At 34.2% G+C, this 24312-nt stretch overlaps 1 protein-coding gene across 4 annotated transcripts in view; it reads left to right on the top strand.

Annotated features, from left to right (window-relative positions):
* Nucleotides 1–22815, top strand: part of CAPS2 (calcyphosine 2) — a 121375-nt gene extending 98560 nt beyond the window's left edge. For 2 of the 4 annotated variants that reach the window (XM_023185925.3, XM_023186690.2), the window contains 6 exons: nt 3782–3897; nt 5183–5259; nt 7124–7278; nt 12168–12287; nt 14890–14986; nt 22572–22815. In XM_023185925.3, coding sequence (XP_023041693.1) covers nt 3782–3897; nt 5183–5259; nt 7124–7278; nt 12168–12287; nt 14890–14986; nt 22572–22576 — 570 coding nt within the window. In that variant the 3' untranslated portion in view covers nt 22577–22815. Of the gene's footprint in view, nt 1–3781; nt 3898–5182; nt 5260–7123; nt 7279–12167; nt 12288–14889; nt 14987–18938; nt 20771–22571 lie in introns of those variants that run through there. The other 2 variants (XM_023185221.2, XM_023184504.2) reach the window with 1 other exon arrangement.
* Nucleotides 22816–24312: the final 1497 nt, after the last annotated feature.

The raw sequence follows: 24312 nt of genomic DNA, 5'->3' as shown, positions 1-24312 counted from the left end.
GAAGGAAGGAAGGAAGGAAGGAAGGAAGGAAGGAAGGAAGGAAGGAAAGAAGGAAGGAAAGAAAGAAAGGAAGGAAGGAAGAGAGAGAGAAAGAAAAAGAAAGAAAAGAAAAGAAAGAAAGAAAAAGAAAGAAAAGAAAGAAAGAAAGAAAGAGAAAGAAAGAAAGACGGAAGGAAGGAAGGAAGGAGAGAAAGGAAGGAAGGAAGGAAGGAAGGAAGGAAGGAAGGAAGGAAGGAAGGAAGGAAGAGAAAGAAAGAAGAAAGAGAGAGAGAAAGGAAAGAAATTCAGCCAGCTATATATAAACCACATATATGATACTTTGTGTGTGTAGCAGACATTTTGAAGGGGATATCAAAAGATGTTCACATTGTAGCATTGTAAGCAATTTACAATTTATTATTAGACATCCCTGCTGTTAAAAATACATCCCTTGAATATTTCCCATGGTAAAAGCACTCTTCTCCATTTTTCTAACTCTTCCACCTCTTGTTTCTCCCCACCAATCTTCTATTGTTTTATGCGGAAATATTCAACCCTATCCCTCTTTTTTTTTTTTTTGGTGGGAGTATTCTGTTTTGTTTTCCAGATATGGCTGTGGAACTTGTCTTTTCATGTCTATATGCCTCATTCAGTCTTTTTCTAAACACTCCATAAAATAAATTTTGGTGCCAGTTTTTAAGATAATACATGAATGTGTACATGTGCCCATAGATGCGCCTGCATAAAGGCGTACCCACATATGTATTCACTCATATGCATGCATATATGCACTGACACAGGCTGTTCCCTTAGGCACACATATAAGTATACACACATATGCTTCTATGCATAACACTGTTACACAGATCACATATTCTTAATTGCTTAACACAATAATTATTTACAGCAGACTCTGAATCTTCTCATCCTCAATCTTACCCTCACTCAATTAAAAAGTCAATCTAAACTGCTATGTTCTACTAAGTTTCTGCCCAGATTATTATAATCTAAATCCAGGATAATATTTCACTTTATCACTCATAGTTCTCCATCTTCCAATCTGAATTGCAGATTCTTTGGTTCTTCCTTTATACATCTTCTTTTCTATCTCTGGTAGTCTTTTCTTTATTTCTTTCAGGTTTTTGTTTTGTTTTGTTTTTCATGCTGTCAGAAGATCACTCATTTCTCTAACGCCTTCCTAATTTCTGGGTGTTATTCTATTATGAAGATCTAAAAGATTAAAGACTGAAAGAGTCCAAATCTGAACATAGTATCTAATATAGCACTCCTGTCCTCCTCTGTTCTTTTAATGGGCTTAATTTTTCTTCATAGTCCTGACCATATAGTATGTATGTATATTTTTATCTATTCATTATTTTCTCTGACATGATGCTATAACCCCTTGAAGGTAAGGACTTATCTATCATGACCACTACCATGTTCCTAGCAACTGGAATAGTGACAAGTACTTAGTAGACACTGAATACATGTGTATTTAATGAATGGATTTAAATGTGATAAGTTGCAACTTGTGCAAGTGCCTAAACCACTCTTATTCCTGAAGGGATATTTTTAATATCTCTATTTTTGTATTAAAAACATGAAGACAAAGCAAACATCATATGTATCCAGATTTTTCGTCAGTGAAGACTGGATGAAAGACTAAATAAGTGCAAAAGGGCGATGTTGGATATACACTAATTTCCATCATGCTGACAACTATGGTGGTGCAGCATCTTGCTAGCCGGTTTCCCAAAAGGCTTTATTTGCCAAATGCTGGGGAGGTGAAATATTTGCCCACCAGAAAAAAACAAACGAAAAAAAAAAAAAACCCACAAAGCTTTAAATTTGAAGTATAGGTAAATTTTGCCAAGTTTTGTAGTCAAATATGTTTAAATTTTTAACTAAAAAATTGAGAATTCTTTTTTCAGTTTTCATCTTACCTTTGGTTGTTGTTGTTCTTTCTAAATTGAGACACAGTCTCGCTATGTTATACAGGCTGGTCTTCACCTTCTTATAACTTGTCCACAGGCTGTTGTTTGTCCTTTGGTCCCATTCAGCAACCAAAGGGAATCATTTACAAACCACAATCTGGTCTTCCAGGCCCACTCATTTACAACCTCCCCCATTTCCCTCTCCCCAATGAGGAGAATATTTAAGTATCAACCATCTGGCTCTTTGAGTTTTCTTTCTTTTTTTCTTTTTCTTTTTCTTTTTCTTTTTTTTTTTTTTTTTTTAGTATGGCTCCTATGCTTATGCACATTAGTAAATTTGTTATGCTTTTCTCTTGTAAACTTGTCTTTTGTTACAGGGATGTGGGCAAAGAGCATTATGATGAGGAGGAAAGGGATCACCTCCTTCCTACCCCTAGACATACATGTTTTTGGTATAAACAATAACTAGTTCTCAAGTAAGAAGACTTTACGGTACCATTTGTCACGCATAATTTATCCTAGATTGACCTGGTAATTAGAGTGACTATCTGTATTAGCTAATTGGCTTTATCCAGGGGAAGAAAAAAACAAACTTTTCATATCTTTGTGACAGGAGGTGGTTTTGCACTTAGAGCAAGGTGCCTAAGGAAGTTAGGCTCCCACCCTCTCACAGAAACTGGGAGATAGCAGTGCTCTCTCCCTTGATGTTTACACTCAAAGAGTGGCTCACGGGTCCTTGAGAAAGCCTTATCTAGGTCATAAAACTGACAACAGGCTTATCTAATTTTCAGAAGTATTTGTATACATTTCAAAGAGAGGAGAAAGTACTGACATTATAATTACAAATTCTGTAAAGTAAATGTGCTGAGAAAATGGAGGGGAAGGACATCCTTCCCTTCTATTCAATAGGCAGAATTAAGCCCCTATTTAAAATTTGTATTTGTTGGCCAGGTGTGGTGGCTCATGCCTATAATCCCAGCACTTTGGGAGGCCCAGGTGAGTGGATCATGAGGTCAGGAGTTTGAGACCAGCCTGACCAACATGGTGAAACCCCATCTCTGCTAAAAATACAAAATAAATAAATAAATAAATAAATAAATAAATAAATAAATAAATAAATAAAATAAAAATCAGCTGGGCATGGTGGTGGGTGCCTGTAATCTCAGCTACTCCGGAGGCTGAGGCAGGAGAATTGCTTGAACCCTGGAGTAGGAGGCTGCCGTGAGCAGAGATCATGCCACTGCACTCCAGCCTGGGTGACAGTGCAAGACTCTGTCTCAAAAAAAAGAAAAAAAGTTGTATTTGTTTTTTGTCCTTGCACTGTTTATGTTTATTAGAGAAGCTTAGAAATTAAAATAATAATTTTATAAGTTTAGATTAAGATTTTTTGAGAGGAATTTTGTGACTGAAGTTTTGATGTTCTAATTAGGTTGAAATTAGATTTTATAGTTACGAAACGTCTGTCATCAAAAGTCCAGCTGAAAGAGTATGAGAAATCTTCACAGTTCTTCAATTTGTGGTATCATTCTGTGGGCCAATAGCTCTATTTAGGGATGTCATAATTTCAATTAATTTATTTTTTCTTTTTTCCTCTCATTCTCATTAAAAAAACTGATTTTATTATATTGCTGGCTTTTTTTATTCACATGGATTGTTAAATAGAAGACTGTTCTGAGATTGACAGAGATATTAGTTTCTTTATCTGTATAGTTTCTCCAAATACATATAAGCATTCTCCAAATATACTTTTTTACCATTATTAAAGTATATCATGTCACATTAATCAAAATCAATTATTTTAAATTGATGTTAGTTATATTTTATTTCTTATATACTTTCTAGCTTCATTCATCTGTTCATTTCTTTAGGGTGCAACTTTGACATTTTTGAGTTCTGATGCCAGTCTTCCAGAAAACATGAAAGAAAACACATTTCTTAAACTCCGAATCACATATATTGATCAAATAGCTTTGGATTCTCTCAAGTAAGTTAAATATGCATTTGGCATTTTGAAGCAGGTGAAAACACTATTTTTAAATTATCTTAAAATGACATTCTACTGCAGGGTATTTATAACTTTGTTAAGGTTTATATTTTTAAAAAACAAGCACAGCTACATGTGTCTATTTTATGTACTATCTTGTACTCAAATACACTTCATGTGTGGGAACAGTTATAATCAATCAAATATTTTAAAATATTCATTTTTATGTTAAAGATACCTTATTAATTTGCCTTTGCTATAACACTTTTATTTTACCAAATATTACCAAAAGGAATAATTTTTTTAAAAAAAGGGTATCAATACAATATTGTAACAATTTTTTTCACATTGTTATGATGATGACTTTTTTAGTATCTAAAAAAGTCTCAGGGTCCCATATGCTTACAGTATTCATTGATTGATAAAGTACATAGTAAAAATTAGTTCTATACATCAAACATTGCTTTTAAAATGATTTTTTAAGTAACAGGAATATATACATGTGATTTTAAAAACATATATAATTCCCGTGATTTTATATATGTATGTTAGAGGCTATATCCTACAAAGTGGCTGTAAGAAGTCTGTGTTCATCATTTACTATACTGCTAAAAATGAACGCATTTGAGGGGGCTTTTAAAAATAACATTTTTTCATCTTGTGCTTTGCAAGGTAAAATTGCTTTTAAATTTAATAGTTGTAATTAAATATTTAAAACATTAAAATTGTTACAAAAAATGAATGTTGGCCAGGTACAGTGGCTCACTCCTGTAATCCCAGCACTTTGGGAGGCCGAGGTGGGCAGATCACAAGGTCAAGAGTTCGAGACCAGCCTGGCCAATATGGTGAAACCCCGTCTCTACTAAAAAATACAAAAATCAGCTGGGCATGGTGACAGGCGCCTGGAGTCCCAGCTACTCAGAAGGCTAAGGTGGGAGAATCTCTTGAACCTGGGAGGCAGAGGTTGCCGTGAGCCCAGATCACACCACTGCACTCCAGCCTGGGTGACACAGCGAGACTAAGTCTCAACAAACAAACAAACAAAACAAAAACCAAGAATGTTTACAGATATTCCTTGTAAGATTTTAAGGATTTTAGCTCTCAATTTAATCTTCTTGGGCATCAAAGCAGAAGGCAGAGTTGAGACTTGATTAAATTCTAAGCACTCTTCCAAGTGTGAGAGTTTCTTTGAGTCTGGAGCAGGGAAGAGCTTAGAGTTTTATGCTCAAGATTGTAAAACAGAATATATATATATTTTTCATCCCTGTGAACATGTCAATTGCAGAACTGCTTCTATGGAACAGGAGGATGATATAATCATTCAAGAAACCAATGATAGGCTGGTCTTTAAGGCAATTCAAGGTATGTGTTCTTACTATACTCTCAAGTACTTTGAATTTTTGATCCTTTTTTTTTTTTTTATAATCAGTAAAACAACATTTTTCCAGATATTTCTCAGTGGCACTTGATTTATATTTACCCTTTGCTTATTTAAAAAAGTATACATACATACTTTTATTGTTTAGGATTTCTAAACGTTTTAAGATTTTTCTTACTTTAATGGTCCCAACTAGTATTATATGAATTATAGAATTCAGTGTTTTAGAAATTACTAGATAATATGGGTTTTACTCATAAGCTGAATGAAATGTAAAAGTAATTTTCATTATATAATACTTATCTTATGTATTACATAGTATCCTGAAGAGGTCTGTGATGTCCTAGTGTAAAAGAAAAAAAATGCAAGATTGGGAGCCAGATTCATGTTTGGACTCTGTTGTTCAAGACACACATGACTTTGGAGAAATCCCTTGCATCTCTTTCTTCATCTCTAAAACAGGGATGATAATACTTCTCTTATTAAATTTCCAGGGTTGTTGTGGGTGATAAATTAGATATATTTCAGTTTTGGATACTAAAACATTTTCCAAATTTTGGAAGATGCAGTATAGTAGACTCGATTAGACAGTTACTCTGTTGGATCTCATAGTCCAAAATGGAGAAAGGTATTAAACAAGCAATCACAGAAGTTAACATGTAATTTATGTTTTTTTTTTTTTTTTTTTTTTTTTGAGAGAGAGCCTTGCTCCTTTTCCTGGGCTGGAGTGCAGCAGCACAGTCACAGCTCACTGCTCCTCAGATTCCTGGTTTCAAGTGACCCTCCTTGCCTCAGCTTCCTGAGTAGCCAGGACTAGAGGTGCATGCCACCACACCTGGCTAATTTTTTTTTTTCTTTCTGTTTTTGTAGAGACAGGGTCTTGCTATGTTCTCCAGGGTAGTTTGGAACTTCTGGGCTCAAGTGATCTTCCCATCTCAGCCTCACAAAGTGCTGGGCTTATAGTCATGAGCCATCACACTTGACCTAATGTATAAATTTTCATGAATCCTGATTTATCTTTTAAAGATAAGGCGCTCACAGTAAGAAGGCAAGAAACAGATTTGAGAAGTTTTGTTTGGACTCTCAAATGTTCTTGATGCCAAAGTTTGTAAACAGTTTTCTCTATTATATCATAGTCAATACAGTATTTGTCACAATTGAACTTAGTGACATTTGTTTTTTTCTCTCATGTATTATATTTAATAACTGCTTTAGTAAAGTTACCAATCTATTCTTAAGTAAATATGGTACAAAGCGCATTAAGTGAAATAACAGCTACAAAGAGAATGACAGGGATCTAAGTAAATAACCTCTTATGAAATATGTAAGTGTAGGATAGAATTCAAAAGCCTTGATGCTATTTTATATACAAGTTACAATTTGAAGATTTCAAACTATTTTTAAAATGTTGAACTGATAATTTGTGAATTACTTGCCTGTCATCAATTTTGTAATTCAGTTGATAAAAACTAAGAAAAGGAAAACAGATTAAAGATATGGGGGTGGTTATAGAGGTTGTCTACGCAACAAAATCTAAGATTTTATTTGTAATATTTAGGTGATTCTGTTGGTGATAAAATGAAACTGTATTTTTCTGTTTTAAAAATATAACACTTCCACCACACAGTGGTGCTATTGTTCTGGCATATTTACATGTGATTTTATATTTAATCCTCTTGATTAAAACCATCCTATTTTCCAGAGTCTTTTGTCTTACATTTGATTTGTTTGAATATTCACGAATTCCTTATTTCAGTTACATCAACTTTATTTTTCTTATGAAAGATAACTGTGGCTTTATACATTTATGCATAGGAACAATTTGTTTTCATCTCTCTTGTTGAACAGATGTGCTAAAAGAAAAACTACATAAAAGAGGTGTTCGTATTTTGACTGGATTGGGAAAATACTTTCAACAGTTGGACAAGGAAGGAAATGGACTTTTAGACAAGGCAGATTTTAAGCAAGCTCTAAAAGTGTTTCACTTAGAAGTGTCTGAAAAGGTATGTGCTGCAGAAAATTCTCTGCAGCAGATAATATGTTATTCTTAGGTGGCATTACTCACTGTCCCACTGAAATTTTAGTTTTCATTTATTTTCTCCTTCTCTATGCCCTGTTATCAGTCAGTGTTAAGCTATCAGGTGACAAGCCCTGTTGGTTTTTAAAGTTTAAATATTGTTCCATCCTATATTTATAAAGAGCTTAATAACCAGGCATTGTGCTAAGCTCTGAGGTAATACTCTGTACTCTTGAGATCACCATAATTGGAGGAAAATGAACGTAAAACAAAATATATATTCGATGGAGAATGTTTTTGGAACACATGGGATAGATACCTGATTCCAAGACAGGTTCTGGGGAAGGAGAGCAAAGATCATGGAAGGATGCCTGGAGAAGGATACAACTAAGCTGAGTTTTGAAGGTTGAGGAAGAATTAACCAGACAAGGGAGAAAGAGGAGTGTGAATCAGACAGTGTGTATTTTATGAAAAGGAAACACATATGTGAAAGCTTGGAGGGGAAGGGAGTGTGGCCTGTTTCTGACACTGCAAATGATTAATAATCTTCACACATGCTGTTCCCTCCACTGTGAATAATCTACTAGATCTTTGCTTGCTGGGTTTTCTTAGCATTCAGGCCACAGCTTTCTCTGTCAAGAGCATTACCCTGACACTTCTGTCTAAAAGAGCACTCCCATTTGATCTTTGGTCCTTTCTATAACAATTTCTCGGGCCGGGCGCGGTGGCTCAAGCCTGTAATCCCAGCACTTTGGGAGGCCGAGACGGGCGGATCACGAGGTCAGGAGATCGAGACCATCCTGGCTAACACAGTGAAACCCCGTCTCTACTAAAAATACAAAAAAGTAGCCGGGCGAGGTGGCGGGCGCCTGTAGTCCCAGCTACTCCGGAGGCTGAGGCAGGAGAATGGCGTAAACCCGGGAGGCGGAGCTTGCAGTGAGCTGAGATCTGGCCACTGCACTCCAGCTCGGGCGACAGAGCAAGACTCCGTCTCAAAAAAAAAAAAAAAAACAATTTCTCGTTTTATTATCTTTTTTTTTTTTCATGCCACTTTGTAAGTATTTTCTGGCTCTGCCTGCAAGTAAATCATTAAGTCTCATCAGGGTGGGGACCAGAGTGTTTTTGTGTTCCTGCTCTTTTTCTAACATCTGAAATAGAACCCAGCATATGGAAAGTTAAGCAGATAATGCATTAGTTTGAATGGATAAATTTATGGAAGGAAGGAAAAGAGAAGAATGGAGAGAAACGTCTGGTACATTAAAGTCTTGCACGTCATGCTAAGAAGATTGGGTTTTATTCTAAAAGCATATGAATCACATTTGTCTCAAGGATTTCAGATAAAGGATCTCTTGCACTGTTCTCTTTTGCTTCAAATGATCTTGTCACAAGATGTGTATTTTGTAGAAAGAATACTGTAAATTGAACTTAGGACACTTAGGTTCAAGTTCTGGCTTTACTATTTGAACTGTATGATCTTGGACCAGTCTTTTAACTTTTTTGATTGGGGGGCTCTGCCTGAGCAATCCAAAGGTAATTGTTATTGTTAGAGTTGCTTGGAAGCTCAAATGAGAAAATTACATGGGAATCTGCCATATCAGCTGTACAATTCTGTGCTAATATCATGTTGCCTAACGTTGTTCTGACATACCCATCTTTTTGGTTTTTATGATGTTTAATCTTTTGCCCACCTAGTGATACGTACTAGGGATCATCTAACTTCCCCTCTTCCTTTTGTAGATTAAAACAACAACAACAACAATAAAGCAGCAATAGGAAATTAGAAAACCTTAATGTCTTTGTTACAATCACATGAATGAGAATGGAAAAATCACACAAACTATGTTTCCTCTGCTTTCACACAGCAATAATCAACACAGAATACTTCTGCAACCAAATGCATGTGGGGGTTCCACACATACCAAGCAGTTGAAACCCAGTGGACAGCCTCTAATTCAATTCAATTCTGACATTATCTACCTAGAGATAGACTCAGATCCCACAGGGTGAGATCTCAGTTCTACAAGACAACCCCTGCCCCCAACACACTCTGCATAGGGCACCAGTCACAGGTTTGGGTCCCTGGAACTTGTGGTCAACTAATTTCAAGTTTGGGGTTTCTATGACCCACTCCTTGGGTTCAATTAATTTGCTGGAGCAGCTCACAAAACTCAGGAAAACTTATATTTACCTGTTTATTCTCATGGATATTACAAAGGATACAGATGAAGAGATGAATAGGGCAAGGTATGGGGGAAGGAGTGCAGAGCTTTCATACCCTCCCTGGGTGCCACCCTCCAGGAACCTCCACAACCTTAGCTACCCAGAAACTCCCTGAACCCTGTCCTCTTGACTTTTCTATGGAGACTACATTGGATAGACATGACTGATACATGGACAACTGTGTAGAAATGTGATTGGACAAAAGTGTATGACCTAATACTGATAGACTGAAGAAGGAAACCCAGTAAGGAATGCCTGTTCAGACTCTTCTTGGCCTCTGTGCAGCATTCCTTCCTCCATGGTGGGAGCAGGACCCCTTCTGAAATGGGGGTCTTATGGCCTACAGTTAGACAAGGTAGGTCAGAGAATTTTTTATGGCCAGCTCCAACACAGAAAGGCAGGAGATGATTCCTGCCTTGAAGAGGGAAAAGAGCAGGTGAAAGAAGGGCAGGAGAAGGTCAGAGAGGGAGAGAGAGAGATTCCATTTTCTGAGGCCTAAAGTGCCCTAACATTATAATAAAGGATTGTAAGAAGAACAAGGAAGGGCAATGGGAATTATGAACTGGGCCTATGGATGAAAACATATACATAATATATATGTATATATTTGTGTGTGTGTGTGTGCTTGCATGGGTGTGTATGTGCTTATGTGTGTGTGTATGTGTTTATAAAATAACACACAAGTCATTAATAGCTGATGTAGGACTAGAACCCAATTAATATGTTCCCGTCTAGTACTTTTTCTGTATCATAACAATACTTCCCTTTTTGATTAATTTGCTAAATTGTTATGATTAGGTCTAGGAACAAAAACTATAGTAATTATATAAGACTTCTAACATAGAGGGAACATATTATGAAAATATGAGCACGCGTCCTCCTTTTCTCATATATTTTAATAATATTTTATATTTTTTGTAATATCACTGTAAACTGCTCATGCAATGATAAGCACATGCAAACAGCTCGAGAAGAAGAACTTAAGAATCACTAACCTAGGTCTAATTTTGAAACTAGAGAATGTTTGTGGGAAGGCATAGTCAGCCATTCTCCCTGATTTGAGATTAAAAAAAATTGACATGTACCCTAAAAAGCCTAATTTATATAGAGATACTATCAGTGATTTCCTTCAGCTTTTTTTCAATGTAATTATTTTCCATTGTGTACCATATCTTTGAAAGAATGAGTATATATATGTATATCTCTTAAGTGTATATAAATATAAATATATATTTCTTGTTGACGATTATGTTAAATTACTCAATTCTTGAAAATTATTTCTTTTAAGCTTTAAGAAGTATCTTTCAATTCTAGTAATCCATGAATTGGATGAGCAAATTGGTCTTCTCCTGTGCATATTACTCGTGATTTTAAAGGTCAAGCTCATCTTCAGTTTAAATGCACAGACGCTTAAAGTCTGCATAATGTGCAATACATTATGATAGACAAAGATGTATGGGGTTGTTGAGAACTGAGGGAAGGCAGGCATCTTTAGATTGTTTTTCTAGTTAAAGTTTTCTTTGAAAACAAAAGGAGGGAGTGGAAGATGATAGTTTTTGAGTACCTATTGTTTGCTAAGTACCTTGTTAGGTATTTTATCTACATTCACATTTAAAGCTATCGGCTTGATTAAAACATTGAAAAAATGTATTTACTTGAATTTGAGAAAATGATGCTGTAATTTCATTGTTGTCAAGGAAAACTGTGTTAGAACTTTCTATTAAATAGTGCATTTGCTGAAGAAGTAAATGGTAATGTAATGGTAAAGTGAATAAACTGGCATAAGGGACTTATTCAAAATTATACCTTTCAGTGTAAATTATAGAATGATATTAGAGTCATTCAAATCTATATTTTCAAGCATGAAGACTAGCAGAAATATAATTAGTGGCTATAATGCCATTGGAAGCACTCCAGGACCGAATGTGACTTTTGAATTAACACAGATATAATACATTTAAAATATTTAAATGTTTAAAATTGAGTAAATGGTAACCACACATACACAGACACACACAGATATCTATATATCTCTATGTAGATAGATGTATAGTTATAGAAATCAAGTTGAAACGATAAATTTGTTTCCAGAGTATGGGGAGGGGGATTGGTATACAAGGAAAATGGAAAATTGGTCAAAAGGTACAAGTTTTCATTACACAGTGGATTAAGTTCTGGGTGATCTATTGCAGAGCATGGTAACTATAGTTTATAATAATGTATACTTCAAAATACCTAAAAGGGAGGATTTTAAATGTTCTTATCACAAAGAAATGATAAATATTTAAGATGATTGATGTGACTGTATTCTACAATATACACATGTATTGAAATACATGTATTGAAATATCATATTGTATCCTATAACTATATACAATTATTATTTGTCCATCAAAAATAAAACTTAAAAAAATAAATTTGTGAGCTATTGCCACTCCTAAATGGCTCCTAACTTTACAGAACCGTTCACCATAGGTTCCTGTAAATCATGTTTTTATTGGCTTTGATTGGATTTTTATGTCACTTCCTCAATTTTCTTATTAAATGAGTTATCGTATCTAGGACTACAGAAGATGTAACAAAATACAACTGAGATGATTTTGTTGTGACAATATATAACTTAAAATTGCAACAGTTATCTCTGATTATTTCTAGGATTTTGAGTCTGCATGGCTAATTCTGGATGACAATGGCAATGGCAAGGTTGATTACGGAGAATTCAAACGTGGTATTATTGGTGAAATGAATGAATATAGAAAATCATATGTTAGAAAGGTAACTTTGTTAAGTAATCTTTCAGATTGTTATTTTTAATAGATTGTTAGGTTCGGTATTTTAAAACTTTAATGAATTACCATTTAAAATGTTTTAAATCTATTTACTTGTAATATATGTTGGATTTAGTAAAATAGAAAACAAGTCCATATGCATACAAATCGACCCAGAATGAAGCAAAATAACTTGTGTATATATTTTAGAGAAATACTATGAGGGGAAAATAAAATTTGAAATCAAATTTTGGTTAACAAATTACTAGCTCCATAAGTTGTTGCCTCCATAAATTACTAGCTACGTGAATATATGTATTATAAAATATTCCTAAGCCTCAGTTTCCTTTCTCATAGAATTGGTGTAAAGATTGAATAAGATAATGCATATACAATTCTTAGCATTGTGGCTGTTCCAGTGTCAATAGTCCAGACATTTTGTTTTAGGATGATGACTAAAGAATGTTTCTCTGGTCTTTAGAATATGCATGATAAATATTAACTTGTAAATTAAAATAATCATGTTAAATTGGAATTATAAACAGGAGTACTGACTTTAATAGGAAGCTACGTATTACTTGAGTTTTGGTAGCTATTTTTTGGAGCATACTTTTGAGCAATGTAGTTAGCTTTTTTTCTTTTGTATATGTACTTAATATTGAAACAAAGCTATTCAATATAATGTAAATAATTATATAAATCTCAAATACAGAAATTAGTCTCTACTGGGCAAGAGACACAGTAAAAACCTTAAATTAGACAAATTCACCACATAATATTTATAAATGTGTACTTATTCATACTTTCCATGGCCTTCCTGGTGATAGGTTTGAGAATCTGGAATCGAAATTGGAGACTTGTGTCTTTCATAAATCTTGGTAACGGGAACAGAGGGCAAGAGAAGTGTTATGCAGTTCTGTATTAGTTTACTTGGGCTGCCATAACAAAATACCGCAGACTAGGTGACTGAAATAACAGAAATGTATTGTCTCATAGCTCTGGAGGTTAGAAGTTCCCAAACAAGGTGTCAGCAGGTTTGGTTTCTTCTGACGCCTCTCTCCTTGGCTTGCAGATGGCTGCCTGTTCTCTGTGTCCTCACATGGTCTTCCCTTTGTCTGTGTTGTGTCCTACTGTCTTTTATTTATTTATTTTTTTGAGATGGAGTCTTGCTCTGTTGCCCAGGCTGGAGGGCAGTGGTGTGATCTTTGTTCACTGCAACCTCACCCTTCTGGGTTCAAGCGATTTTCCTGTCTCAGCCTCCCAAGTAGCTGGGATTACAGGCATGCGCCACCATGCTTGGCTACTTTTTGTATTTTTAGTAGAGACAGGGTTTCACCATGTTGGCCAAGCTGGTCTTGAACTCCTGACCTCAGGTGATCCACCCACATCAGCCTCCCAAAGTGCTGGGATTACAGGCGTGAGCCACCGTGCCTGGCCCTACTGCCTTCTTATAAGGAGACACCAGTCATATTGGATAAGGGGCCACCCTAATGATTTCATTTTAACTTAATTATCCCTTCAAAGGCCCTACCTTCAAATACAGTCATATTCTGAGCTACTGGGATTAGGTTCAACATAGGAATTTTGGAGGAACACAAGTCAGTCTACAACAGCTTCCATATTTCTGTGAATGCAATATTGTGAATAACCAGACTTGATTCTAGTTTTGACCCCACTGCAAATGTAGAATGTTGCTTTGGGTAGCTTTTGTCTTTCTAAGTTGTGAATACTCTTCCAATGAAATATTTCATGATATCTTATGATACTCAGAGCTACACTGAATTAGAGGAACAGTAACACAACTACATTTTAAAAAGTGTATTAAATTTCAAGATATAGAGTAACATAACTCATTTAAAAAGTATTTCACTTTTTCATTGATTTTAGGGAGGAAATATTTGCAAATTCACTTCTTGAGTTAAAATATTCGTCTTGGCAATCTCTTTTGACCATTTATATGAATCCTAGAGCTGGAAGTTACCTGAGAGGTCTTTTACCCATCTCTTCAGTTTTCAGGGGAGAGAGGTCATGGAAATAGAGGTCAGGTTACTTTCTCAAGGTCAGGATGCTAGAAAGTGGTAGAACTTTCTAATTGAGTACAGATTTCCTAATATCTTGCTTCACTATCTTTTTCTCTTGTATTTATAACAGTTCTTTCATATATCACTATAGTACTTTTAAAATGCCATCTTTATAGTTCAGAAATAACGTACTATAAAATAGAAAATTAGATTCCTGTGTCTAATAATTTTACTTAAAAAATAACATTTGTCAGGCTGGACATGGTGGCTCGTGCCTGTAATCCCAGCACTTTGGGAGGCCGAGGCAGGTGGATCACCTGAGGTTAGGAATTCGAGATCAGCCTGACTAACATGGCGAAACCCCGTCTCTATTAAAATACCAAAAATAGCTGGGCCTCGTGGCAGGCGCCTGTAGTCCCAGCTACTCACTTGGTAGGCTGAGGGAGGAGAATTGCTTGAACCTGGGAGGAGGAGATTGCACTGAGCTGAGATCACATCTTGCACTCCAGCCTGGGTGACAGAGTGAGACTCTGTCTCAAAACAAAACAACCAACCAACAAACTAATAATAATAACATTTGTCTATTAGGCCTTTATGAAACTGGATTTCAACAAAACTGGCAGCGTGCCTATTATAAACATAAGAAAATGTTACTGTGCAAAGAAGCATTCTCAAGTGATTTCAGGTAATTATTCGGAGTTAAAATGCATTGGACTTTGAAAATGTTACTTAAAGATAATATATTTATATTAATTTAAACCTTAGATTGAGGCATTGGGGGGGGGGGGAAATAAACTATTTTTTTGAACCAGAAACTTAAGAACTATTTGCCTTTCTTCATTTAATAGTTCTTAGGTCTATTGCCTGTACTCGTTTATTTGATATTTATTATCAATATAGAACTCATTTCCTATTTAGGAGATAGTAAGGGATTTAAGTTAAAAAGAATGAAATAGCTTTAGAAAATAGATAAATACATATGCAGGTTCTCAGAGTTATTTCTACTGTATCTTCTTATATAGTTATCCATACTTAAGGATTTAAGCGAAATGAAGGAGTGTCTTTGTCTAGGGATGGAGCTATACATAGAAAGAACATACATGTATCTATCAAAATTTGAGGATATTGTAAATTCCATAAAGTAACTCTAGAGATTCATATCCTACTGTATTTTTTCTTTTTTACATAATTGTTTTATAAGTGCATCCTTTTTATAAAGAAAACATTTGACCACAACTCTCCTCTTTACATTTCCTTCCATAGAAGTCAAAATTATCATTTAGCATATATATTTCAGCTAATACATTATGAATTTTACTTATTCTATGAATTTTCATGGCTATGTGCATACTATAAATATTTAATACTTTTTGAAGTTTTTTTGACATGAAAGGTACAGTGAAGATAATGTTATATAATTTACTTTTTACACTCACCAGTATGTTTTGGAGTTCCTTATATGTTAATCTACATTGAGCCTTGTTATTTTTTATCTTGCAGTATACTATTCTTTTTATAAATCAATATACTATAATGTGCCTAGCCATTGTTTTATTGTTAGATTTTAAGTTCTAATTATTGATCAACAACTAATGAAGCAATAAATGCGCTTATTTGTGACTCTTCAGGCCTGTTTTCTACTGCTTCCCTGGAGTGATATTAATACCTAGAATTACTGGGATGTCTGCATTTAAAATTTTAAGTGATACTTCCAAAAGACATTGTAAAATGACTATACTAGATTATATAGCCATTTGTTGAAGAGTTCTTTTCCTCCACAACTTTGCCAAAAACTTTCACTTTGCCAATCTGATAGGTTAAAAAAAATCCATTTTACTTGAAGTTCCTTCATTACTAGGGAGGTTAAACATATATTTGTACATTAATTGATTGTCCATCTTTAAGGAATATTTATTGACCATATTTTATAATAATTTCTTTTCAACTTGTAACTTTAATTCTGTACTGCTAAATACTATAGAATACTATTATTTTTAGAATTTTATTCCTTACTGTTAAAAGAGAAACACTGTAATTACTTTGGTTTCTTATCATCATTAACTCTTATATATGGTTAATTTGTCACTTTTAATTATGAAATGAAAAACGTGAGATTAGGTTATGAAGATTAAAGCTAATCATCACTGGATTCCAAATTTCTAATTACCTATTTCTGGTCGAAATAGTTTAATTTGCTATTCATGACATTAAATAAATTACAGCTACTCTAAGAGAATTTCTAGTGTATATTTAATTGGTGCTAGTGTATTTTTTTCCTTTAAACACATGTCATTGTCTGTTTCTTTCTCTTAGTCATACTAAATATAAGAACGAAATAGTTTAACACCATGTATTTTTTCTCTTTCTCTTTTCTCATCTAATAATATTAATTAGGTTGCTAAAATAGCTTCAGGTTTATTACGTTTCATGGAATTTTTGATGAGGGTTTTATTTTTGTTGTTGTTGGGAAAGCCTTTCTTGGTTTCAGAAATTCCATAATTTGTCTTTGCGTTCACATTAAGAATGACAACAGGTAAGCTAAATATTCCTAAATAGAAGGAAACTTGTCACTGTATTTCAAAGAAGAAAAAAAATACCCCTATTATTATTTATTATTGCAAATTATAATCTATTCATATGCCCACCTCTGGGATATAGTTTGTTCACAATTTACAATTAATTTCAAGGTTAGGCTCTTATACCACATACAATTTAATTTTAACTATAGAAAATATTCCTTCTTAAATTTGCTTAAGTAATATATTAGAAAAAAGTATTTTAAGGTTTAATATAAATGGGATATCCCAAATATATTTCTGTGTAATAGTTTTAGAAATATAACATTTATTGCTGTAAATATTTTCTAGTCTCCGAGAGGACTGAAAAAATTTTAGTTATAGGTGATAGGATGTAGATATTTCCTGGGTGAGGGATATAAAGGAGGTATGAAATTCTTCACTATTTAAAATATAAATCAGAGTGAAAAATGTTTCCTCAGAAAAAAACTGTGTTAAAACTCTGTTCGAAAGTATGGATGGTAAACAAAGAGGGAAATTTCTACCAAAATTTATGTTTTTATATAGATTGGATCTTGATTAATTTTTAGCCTTGACTAACATTCAATTAAAACTTCATTTTATTATTTTATATTACCATCTCTATGTAGCATCATTATTCAGTCTTTTTACATTCAACTTGTATTTTATAGAATAATCACTTTTTCTCTATTTCTTGTGTATGTTTTTAAAAGAAAGCAAACTTCTTAATATTCAAAGTAGATTTCATTCCTTTAGTTTGGAAGACACTTTGCAATGCATTATTGTCTATGTCCATTAAAGAACCTCTGGTTTGAGGGAAAAAAATTAACTCTCACCTTAATTTTGTCCACCCCGTTAGACAAACTGTTTGAGTGGTATTCCCATCTAAGCCTGTTATTTAAAACATAACCTGACTTTAAAACGTTTTAGATTCCAAGTCTTTGCTATTGTGAATAGTGCTGCAGTAAACATATGTGTGCATGTGTCTTTATAGCAGCAGGATTTATAATCCTTTGGGTATATACCCAGTAATCAGATGGCTAGGTCAAATGGTATTTCTAGTTCTAGATCCTTGAGGAATCGCCACACTGTGTTCCACAATGGTTGAACTAGTTTATAGTCCCACCAGCAGTGTAAAAGTGTTCCTATTTCTCCACATCCTCTCCAGCACCTGTTGTCTCCTGACTTTCTAATGATTGTCATTCTAACTGGTGTGAGATGGTATCTCATTGTGGTTTTGATTTGCATTTCTCTGATGGCGAGTGATGAATCCAAATGTCCATCAGTGACAGACTGGATTAAGAAAATGTGGCACATATACACCATGGAATACTATGCAGCCATAAAAAGGATGAGTCCGTGTCCTTTGTAGGGACATGGATGCAGCTGGAAACCCTCATTCTCAGCAAACTATCGCAAGAACAGAAAACCAAACACCACATGTTCTCACTCATAGGTGGGAATTGAACAATGAGATCACTTGGACACAGGAAGGGGAACATCACACACCTGGGCCTATTGTGGGGAGGGAGGAGGGAGGAGAAGGGAAGGATAGCATTAGGAGATATACCTAATGTAAATGACAAGTTAATGGGTGCCACACACCAACATGGCACATGTATACATATGTAACAAACCTGCACGTTGTGCACATGTACCCTAGAACTTAAAGTATAATAAAAAACAACAACAACAACAACAAAAAACGTTTTAGAGGGTCACATAGAAGTTTTTTGATCCTTTTTATGCTATTGTATATAGGCCTCTGTTTATTCTCTTTTCAGTGTTATCTGACCAGTCACTATAGCTTCCTTTCGTCTTTCAATTCCTCTGTTCTTTTTAAAATGTTATGATAAAATAATTGTATTCTATGCTAGGATCCTGGAGATAGATCAGTGCAGGAGAGCAGGGGGCAGGGAAGGAGTGGCAAATTGAATGAGGTGAAATAATTCTAGTTCATGTGTAAATAAATTGGCTGGTAGTTTGACAAAAGATTTCAAATTGTTGCATCTATTTCATAAGATGATTATTCCTTTATCATCATCAGTCATTTCACTGAAGTTTTCAGGAAACTGTTTCATACTCAGTACTATTTTACAGGCCATTCAACAGAGGAAGAAATTAAATCATCCTTTCTAGAAACATTAAAAGTTGCCTGCAGCAAGTCTGATGAAGTTTCATATGGTGAATTTGAAGATTACTATGAAGGTTTAAGTATAGAAATAATAGATGATGAAGATTTTGTTACCGTCTTGCGTACTCCATGGGGGATTTAGTCTTTAACAATACATATGTCATCAGCACTAAGCATTTTATTGGAGAGATGATTTCAATGTAAAGGATGATCAAACACTGGAATATATTTTCCTAGGACTTCCTTTATTCTATTTTTTTTGTTTGTTTGTTTTTCGTTGAGTATGGAAAGAACTATCCAGAAAGATAGATGTAGGGACATGTGAGTGTTTGTGCATGTGTATGCCTGCTCACATGTCCATACATTTGTAAAGGTGTCTTTTTGGTTTATTAGTTATCTTGCATATATTTTAGAGGTCATTTTTTTATTAACTTCAATAGGAAAGTTATATCTGCATCAAACAATATGGCAGCATGTATTTATTAACCAAGTTTCCTGTCCTTTCACATTGTTTTTTAGCTATCTCTTCCTCAGAATATATTTGCCACCATTGTCAATTTGATGAATTAGAATTGGGCCTAAAGCCAGTGAAATAATTCAATGTGTTTTTAACATATGAAAATATTAAAGGATATGCAAGAGAAATGTTTCAAGCAGTGTGATTATAGATGTTTTCTGTATATAGAATATTTAGAATGATGGAGGTTTACCCCTATGATGCTCATTTAAATACTGACTTGTCTTGTAAATCTTTGTCTTCTAAATTATGTACTGTTGTTGGTTAAATAGAGCACAATGTAGTTATTCTAATGACCAGTTGTATTTGTTCTTTTATTCTGCTTTTTAACAGCATCCTTTTTACCAGCATACAATTGTTATTTAGCTAGAAACAATACAATATGAAAGGGAAATGTTCTTTATTAAGATTAATACATTATCTTATTAAACAAAGATCCTAAAAGTGTATTGTTGCAAATGTGAATCTAAGGAATAGTTCAGTAATTATTGCCTAAAATGTGAAAGCATATTTTGTATCCTAAAATGAATATATGATATTCTAAACATCTCTTTTTGTATAACAAACAATTGAAACATTTCCTTCTAAATATATGTTATTTAATAGTTACATGTATTGTAGTCATTCTTTCTAAATTCTTTGCTAGTCATTTCTTCCTGGGATTACAGAGAAAAGAGACAACTTTATGAGTTGTTTCCAACTTCATAATTTTAAATTTTGTATGTTAATGTAACAAATTAGAAAAAATAAGTGATTCAAAAATGAAAATATTTACTTTGTAGAATATGACTTTAGACATCACTGTATCCATCTATACTTGGCAGCAACATGAGAAGTGTGATACATGTGAACCCAACAAATTCAAAGTTGCGCTTTTCAAGATTTGAGAAAGTACTAAAACTTAGTACTAAGATATGAGAGGAAAAATGTGTGTAAACCTCTTAGTGCTATTTTCACTGGCTAAATTCTTTATTTCTTGACTTTTTAAAAAATTTGGTTTTAAAATTAAAGCAATATGCTAGAAGACATTTTGGCAGAAATAAGTCTATAACACTATTTTTGCCACATATCTTTTTCTTGGAAAAATTTATCCAACTATAGAAATCTTAAACCATACAAATTGTTCTTGTTAAAAATGACTAATACTGCAGGTGCTCAATATGCATATAGTGTGTTTTTCATTGATAATTTTTATTTAGTTCTTAAGAAACCTATTCTTAATGTTGGCATGTCATATTTTTCTGTTTCTATAATCAGAAAATGTGTAGTCTGTTATACCGTAAAAAAATGGGAAGCTACTTTTGGAATGTAACATGTTAACATGACAGCATACTCTTCATAGTCATCTTAATCTTCCTAACATAAGCATTCACATGTGGGGATTTGTAGGAAATATCTCTACTTATGAGATTTTTTTTGGTGTATTTTGTTAGAATTGATGACACAATAAATCATTCTGCTTTTGGATTTGCCTCACTGCCTGCATTCTTCTTTGATTTTGGCATAGTAAAATCTGTTATTTAGTATTAAACTTAATAAAAGAGCATTTAAGAGAAGTGACATTTCAAACATCCACAACACAACTGACTTTTGAAATCCTATGCTTAATAGTCTTTGTAATTCTAAAAGACCTTTTGAAAACTTTAAAATATTATATGTTGTAATGTTGTTACATGAATTTTATAGTTATGTATATTTTATAGATCTCTATATCTTTGTAAGTTACTTGCTTGTTTGCTATATAATTGCTTTCTCAGTTAACCATACTGTTTATGGAATTGTATATATTGATTTTTCTGTTTTTACATTTTAAAAATAAAAGTTTAGGGAATTTTAAGGAAAAACTCACATTTTATTAAAAAGACAAGGGATATTATATAGGAATTTTAAGCTAACTTTTAATGGAAAGGACATACATATTTGAATGATGGAGCAATTACAGTATAGTTAAAAATGTATGTCCCTGTTTTAAATTTTATAGTATATAAATATATGTGCTAATGAACCAGTGACTCTGCAGAGAGAAAGTCACTTAGAGTAATTCATAATTTTGATACAGCTATAGATCATACCTTATTTTTTATTTTGTTTATTTTTTTTAATTATACTTTAAGTTCTAGGGTACATGTGCATAACGTGCAGGTTTGTTATATATGTATACTTGTGCCATGTTGGTGTGCTGCACCATCAACTCGTCAGCACCCATCAATTCATCATTTATATCATGTATAACTCCCCAATGCAATCCCTCCCTCCGCCCCCCTCCCCATGATAGGCCCCAGTGTGTGATGTTCCCCTTCCCGAGTCCAAGTGATCTCATTGTTCATTTCCCACCTATGAGTGAGAACATGCGGTGTTTGGTTTTCTGTTCTTGTGATAGTTTGCTAAGAATGATGGTTTCCAGCTGCATCCATGTCCCTACAAAGGACACAAACTCATCCTTTTTTATGGCTGCATAGTATTCCATGGTGTATATGTGCCACATTTTCTTAATCCAGTCTGTCACAGATGGACATTTGGGTTGATTCCAAGTCTTTGCTATTGTGAATAGTGCCGCAATAAACATACGTGTGCATGTGTCTTTGTAGTAGAATAATTTATAATCCTTTGGGTATATACCCAGTAGTGGGATGGCTGGGTCATATGGTACATCTAGTTCTAGATCCTTGAGAAATTGCCATACTGTTTTCCATAATGGTTGAACTAGTTTACAATCCCACCAACAGTGTAAAAGTGTTCCTATTTCTCCACATCCTCTCCAACACCTGTTGTTTCCTGATTTTTTAATGATTGCCATTCTAACTGGTGTGAGATGGTATCTCATTGTGGTTTTGATTTGCATTTCTCTGATGGCGAGTGATGATGAGCATTTTTTCATGTGTCTGTTGGCTGAGATCATACCTTATTTTACATACTACTTTTGATTTCCTGTTTAAGTTGTTTGTTATCAGTTATTTCAGGAGAGAATTGTGTACATCAGGCTATGTTTACTGCAGATTATGTAACATGCTTTTATGAGATTATAGTTTGTAGTGCTTGCAGATATAAAACATGTACCTTGATAAGCTATAATCACTACCAGGTTGACCAGCAAGGACAAACATGACGTGCTTAAAAAAAAGAAATAGAAGATAATGAGCATATATAAAACAAGCCAAGCAAGAGAAGAGCGAAGAGAATCTGCAGAGTAGACATGGATGTATTAGTTTCTGATCATGAGAAGAAGCTCTTGTCATATCCTTCCATTTTTATTTTAAAGTTCTATAAACTACTGAGGAAAATTGATTTCTTGGATGTACTTAATAAAGAATAAATGCTTCATATTGCAGCCACTGTGCACTTAATCATTATTTATTCTGCCAGTCAGTCGTTTGTACAGGGTGAGTGGCACTACCCTTGCTGTAGGCCAAGGCTCTGAGATATTCTAGATTTTTTTCACACTCTCTATTATCCACTCAGTCTCAGGTGTATTGGTTCTTGAATTTATCCATTGGTTCTTTAAATTTCTCTCGTTCACTGTTTTCAATGCTTATGCCTTAGTTCAAACTCTTACCACTTCTCATGTGTACTCCCCCTCATCAACTCTGCCTCCTTCCCAATGCTGTTTCAACCCATTGATGTTGGAATGCCCTTTTGCAGTATACATTACTTCCTGAATAAAATTCTTCCCTGATATCTCATATCTCTCAGAAAAGTTCAAGCTCTGACCTTAACACATAAAAGCTAAAAGATCTGGTTTTCTTAAGCTCATCTCCCTATACTCAGCTCATTCCCCACATTCTTCCAGTCATTTTGAACTATCTAACAGCTTTTAAAATGGATTGTGAGGTTTCCAACCTCTGCACTTTCATATCTATTCTGCTACTTTTATCTAAAATTATTTTCTGCACTTAGTGCATTAAATTAATTCATACTGATCTTCAAATACCTCCTTAAGAATAATGTCTTCTGAAAAGTTAAATCAGACAAACTCTTGAATCTGATATATTGGGATCCCATTGGCACCCTGGGTATACCTTTACTGTAGAATTCATCACTTTCTACTGTAATCATAACTCTGCTTGTGTTTCACTAGACTGTAAACTTCTTGAAGGTAAGAACAATATCTTATTCAGCTTTGTGATCCTAGTGGGTGTCTAGCAGTGTCTGACATGGGGTAGGCGTTAAATCAATTATTAGTCGGCTGGGTAAATGTGTGATTTATTGAGCAGAAATTGTCAGGGTTCTTGTTTTGGAGCACTTTTGCATCGAAACACTTTAGTAGACTTCACATAAACAGTATGAACATGCAATTTTGTGCAAAATTCACCTGTGGAGGCAGTAAGTTACCCTAATAATGCACAGAATGCATGTTCTAGCTGGCCACTTGTCCATAAAGCCTCACTGCTTAGGGGCTACTATATTTACTCCCATTTCTTGGAACTCGGTTAACATCAGCTAATTAGGCTTCTAAGCATAATTAATTCCATCCATGAAAATGGTGTGCTCTTAGAGCCTTAAAGGAATCTTGGTCCACCCATGGATCAGAAAGATTTCTGGTTGTTCAACTGATAATAAAGTAAGCAGATCCTGTCCTGGAATGTTGCTGCTACTTCCTTTTTGAACCTTTCATGCAGAGTGATGGCTGAAGTCTCTAAAGGACAAACTGCTGGGATTGTACTGATTTTACAGAACAGATTGTGTAAACTTTTTTGGCCTCCTTGCTAAGAAATGTTTGTTTAATAAATGTTTATGTGGCAGAACTTATTCTCAAATGTATGTCATTACAACCTAGAAATAAGGCATGGGGTAGCTAATTTCCACCTACTTCAAAGAGTTTTTTG

This window comes from Piliocolobus tephrosceles, chromosome 10 (assembly GCF_002776525.5).
Source record: "Piliocolobus tephrosceles isolate RC106 chromosome 10, ASM277652v3, whole genome shotgun sequence".
In the NCBI taxonomy this organism is placed as follows: domain Eukaryota; kingdom Metazoa; phylum Chordata; class Mammalia; order Primates; family Cercopithecidae; genus Piliocolobus; species Piliocolobus tephrosceles.
Note: the sequence above shows the minus strand (reverse complement) of the source record. Positions and strands in the feature narration are given on the sequence as shown.